Here is a 4,322-nt window from a genome sequence, read left to right as displayed (position 1 = left end):
CAGCCTGTTTTCAAGGGGGGCTGTAAGGGGCCCAGCTCATAATGCTACCTACAATGCTGGTGGCTGCCACAGGCAAAGCTTTCTGCGGAGCCCTGTCACCCATCCTTAGGGTCCTGCGGCAGCTCTGTCATATGCGCGCTGCGGTCCAGCTGCCTGTTTCTCATAATCCTTGTTTGTAAACAAGCATGTTCGCCTGATGCTGCTCACCGTTACCTATAGATGCTGTCTGAAATGAACATTCACTTGTAGCCATCACTGCGGTATAAATATAAACCATACAAAAACATATTTGACCAGAACTGTTACTCATCCATCATCTTGAAAAGGGCCTTGAAATATTCTCTGGATTGTAATATAGATACTATTTACAAAAAAATGTAATTACCTCTGTCATTTTCCTTTTGGTTTAGAGCCTAAACAGGTAATACAAAAGAAATAGGTAATGTTCCCAGAAAGGACTGGTTTTAAATAACGGGGCCAAGGTTACAGAATATGCTGCTAATGGTTAGTTGTGATGGAGCTTGCAATAAATTATCAAGAGTGCTCTGAATAACCACAAAAGTTTTAAATGGTGACTACTTCTGTGATTAGTTAACAGGTGTTTGAATTAAGTGCGTAACAGGCATACACCTTTGCAACCGTCTCCACAAGTGACTCAGCAGCCCGAGAGCACTCAGCTGTACGAATCCTTTGTGTGCAAAGCTGGATGCAAGCGTCTGTGTGCAGGTAAACACGCAGATGCGTGCCCATTGCAAGTAATGGAGGTGTGTGAAAGCGTCCTCTTGTCAGCGATGCCTTCCCCTCAGCAAAGAGGCAATTCCTGCCCATGGAGCAGAAGTACCGGAGGAGCAGCTAGGAACTGAGGGTGGCATTACGCTGCTCCAGTTGCTTCCGTATTTGTGACTAGAACACAAAGACAATCCATTACTGTGTGTCTGCATGCAAGTGGTGAGTACAACCGACCCAAATACTCGTATTTTTAAGCAAGTAGCACTTTCAAGCCTTTACATTGTCTTCTCATTGCTTCCTTCATGACCCAACGCATGCGGTCTGTGCTGATGTTCCATATTGTTTACCATCTATCCAATGACATCCTTAAAGATGGAAGTAATTTCTTCTTCCTAACGAGTATGCGTGTTAAAAGCACATCCTGAAAATGCTGAAGTGGGTTTGCAGGCATATACATTATGCCAAAACGACATATTCCAGTCTAGTTGGCCTGGAAGCCAGAACAAGTACTCCCTTCTTGCAGTAGCACTTGGGTGCTACACTACCGGGGGCTTTATGAGGCAGTACCAAGGGTACTGCTGCCTGAGGCGCGCTGCCATGTAACGCTGCACATCATCTTACCAGTTTCCATCGCAGTATTTTAATCCACTCATCAGCTTCTATTCCAGTTTTCGCGCACAGGTAGTATGTCCTTAGCGGGAACACTAAACTGTAAGAAAACAAAACTATTTCTTAAATTGCTAGAACAACTGGTAGTTCTTCCTAAAACTGAACCCAGCTGGCCTGCACCAACAGTTGTTTAGACAAAGCCAGGCAGGGAGGCTGTGCTCCCTTCAGTCACCAGGAGGTTTACAGCTCGGAGAGACGCTGCCCCAGGCCCACAAGGACAAAAGACCCACATTTGGGCACAGAAGCGGTTACTGTGTGACCCCTATCAGTATCTGAACTGGGAGCTGGACCACACTGAAGTTCCACAGGTCTAGGTGATGATTATACATGCTTACAAAAGTAGAAAAAGAAATGCCCACTACACATACGCCTACACCCTTCCTCCTTGCCAAGAAAAAAACCTTTTGCCAGTAGTCATTTGGCAAAGCCATGCAGGACTGACAGAGGTTGGCTGACAGAAACAAACTCATGAGTTAGAAGAAGAGTAGGGTCGCAAGCAGCAAGGGAGCTTTTCGAAGCACCCAGTGGTTACATTTCAAACTCCCCTGGCTATTTTGACCTTCCCAGCAAGGTGGAGAAAGCACAGCAACTTACCAGAAACAATTGACTCTTTCCTGGGAATAGTCAAATTGCACGGCTGAGCATTCAGTTAAGTCAAGCGCTCGAATCGGTTCTGTGGCCTTGGAAATAAAATGGTTTTAAAATGGGAACACATGAAAACAGAAAATAAGGCTAGTTGGGCTCATCTTCAGTGCATCTAGACTTTTATGGGCACACAAGGTTTTTCCAGGCATAGGTACAATAGCTCTAACACCATAAACCCAAACTAGCAAACATAACATCAGTGCCAACATAGTATGAGTTCAGCTAAATATAAAAAACCAGGACAGTCAGTTCAGATCTAGACAAACAACAGAGGAGATCTCTACTGCAGGGAAGTCTGAGCTAGATGCAGACTGTTGAGGGTTTGGTTGATGCATTATAATGTAACTAACACAGCAGCAAATCTGGTATTGCTTCCAGCCAAGGTTTACAGAGACAAGGGGATGCTTATAGGTCTTATCAGGCCCAGCCAGCTGTTGCAGATTTAATTAATTCCCAAGTGCTTTAAAAGGATGAAGCTGGATAGGGAGAAATACAGAAGCAAAGCTAAAGTAGTGCTTGCAGTAGAAGTGATGGGTCTGGCTGTATGAGCAGTGTGTCTCTATCATAAAGTGTCTGGGGACGGGCCCAGGAGTGGCAGGCTGTCTGTGCATAGCCCATCTCCCTTAAGAGTTTCATTCTCCCTAGGTGTGAGAGTTCTTTGATTTGTTTCAGCCTCACAGTGTTGAGCCCCTCAGAAGAGGCAGCTGAAACAGAAGAACAGCTTGCTCTCTACCCAAACACCCTTAGCTGTTCCCATGGTCCTTCATCAGGTGTGTGGAGGCATCTGTTGCTTTCTCACCTTTCCTTACATTTTCCTCTGGCTCAGTGGCTGTTAGTTTTATGCTACACTAGAAGAAAGACAGTTGTGCTGGGGCATGCTAGCGAGTGCCATCCCAGGGCCAGGTATCTGCAGCCCCTGTAGGTATCTGCAACCCTACAGCAACAACAGGAGTGCCAGGAGACACCGGAGCTGCTGCCTTGGGAAGAGGCTGTATTCCTGACAAAGGCACCTTCTCGCCTGGTAAGTCACAAATGTTACTCAAATGTTTGGGGTGCTGCCCTTTGAAATGTTATCCTGGAAACTTAATTCAAATTGGTTTGAACTGAAATGAAAACTGATGGAAGGCCCTATAAATTTGTAACTTTATAAATGGTAATGTTTGGTAAGAGAGGGCCGTTGTGTCTGCTGTTGTGTTAAAATCTGTTGGATGCTTGAACTAGGGCTTGGCAGAGGTGCAGAGGTAAACAGTTTGGCTGTGTTTATGAAGGAACCCGAACTGGAGGTATAGTAAAGGTGTAGAAACTCTAGAGGTATTTCTTGTTTTCACTCAGTTTAAGACAGACACAGAACAGCAATGGAACACCCAGTTTTTCCCAGATGCAGATGGTTAATCTATGTCAGCATGCTAGGAAGGCAGGCATTTTTAAATGAATGGTTTTCTATGTATACTGTGCGACCACTTGAAATAAAAGGATGAAACGAAGGAATGCAAAATATACTACTAGTATTTGCAGAAGTATTTTAATAGCACTTAGGTTGTGTGGTAAAGCTGCTGCTAAAAGCTGTGTTGTGCTGGTAGCTTAAAATCCACTGAACAAAGCAACCAAAAAATGCACTGTAAACAACTCTATCTAGTAGGTAAGATTGACAGAGCCTAGTACATGTTCTCCAGCTGTAAAATTTACTTTCTCATGTTGAAGTCATCAGTAAAACTCTGACTTTATTTGAAAGGTCTGACCCCTTTGACAGTATGGGAAGCTTTAGCTTGGGAAGCTGCGACGCAGATGTGAGAAGCAAGAGATATAGGAGGTTGCAGCTGCCTCTGTGGAGGTTTAAAGAGTAGAACTGGTGTTTGCTACTTACTGTCTGGTCTTTGAAATACTTAAGTTCATTCCTATGCAATGTAAACCACCTTGTCTTCCAATTCTGAAAGATCAAGAACGGATGGTAATTGTCTTGTGAGAATTCAGTGTAATGCTTCTTACGAAAGAAAAACCTTTAAAGTTGTTGACTTGCTCTGGTTTACAGTTGTGCTTTGTTGTTGCTCAAATCACAAATTGTTCCTCTCTTCAGAGGAAGGCCGCTGGAGCTATTTCAGCTCCGCATCGTCGCTAGCTTCTGTGGGCAATTGCAGAGTAGAAGCAAGGAGTAAGAGTTTTCCTTACCTTGACTATTTTGCCTTGTTTTATCAAATATCCTTCTTTTGTACCAAGCTGCGAAGTAACAAGGAAGAGGATCAGGGTTAGAGACTAAGATCTGCTATTTCCCACATCTTCCT

At 44.1% G+C, this 4,322-nt stretch overlaps 1 protein-coding gene across 1 annotated transcript in view; it reads right to left on the bottom strand.

The window, feature by feature from the left end:
- Window positions 1-852: 852 nt before the first annotated feature.
- The window catches only part of DAPP1 (dual adaptor of phosphotyrosine and 3-phosphoinositides), a gene marked incomplete at its 5' end in the record, with an annotated part of 13,395 nt that continues 9,925 nt past the window's right edge, over window positions 853-4,322 (bottom strand). Inside the window, 5 exons of the mRNA XM_009695342.1 lie at window positions 853-903; window positions 1,351-1,438; window positions 1,993-2,078; window positions 3,908-3,970; window positions 4,210-4,257. Of these exons, the coding sequence (XP_009693644.1) occupies window positions 853-903; window positions 1,351-1,438; window positions 1,993-2,078; window positions 3,908-3,970; window positions 4,210-4,257 (336 nt within the window). The remainder of the gene's footprint in view (window positions 904-1,350; window positions 1,439-1,992; window positions 2,079-3,907; window positions 3,971-4,209; window positions 4,258-4,322) is intronic.

Source organism: Cariama cristata, unplaced genomic scaffold (assembly GCF_000690535.1).
Source record: "Cariama cristata isolate BGI_N322 unplaced genomic scaffold, ASM69053v1 scaffold30422, whole genome shotgun sequence".
Lineage (NCBI taxonomy): Eukaryota > Metazoa > Chordata > Aves > Cariamiformes > Cariamidae > Cariama > Cariama cristata.
Note: the sequence above shows the minus strand (reverse complement) of the source record. Positions and strands in the feature narration are given on the sequence as shown.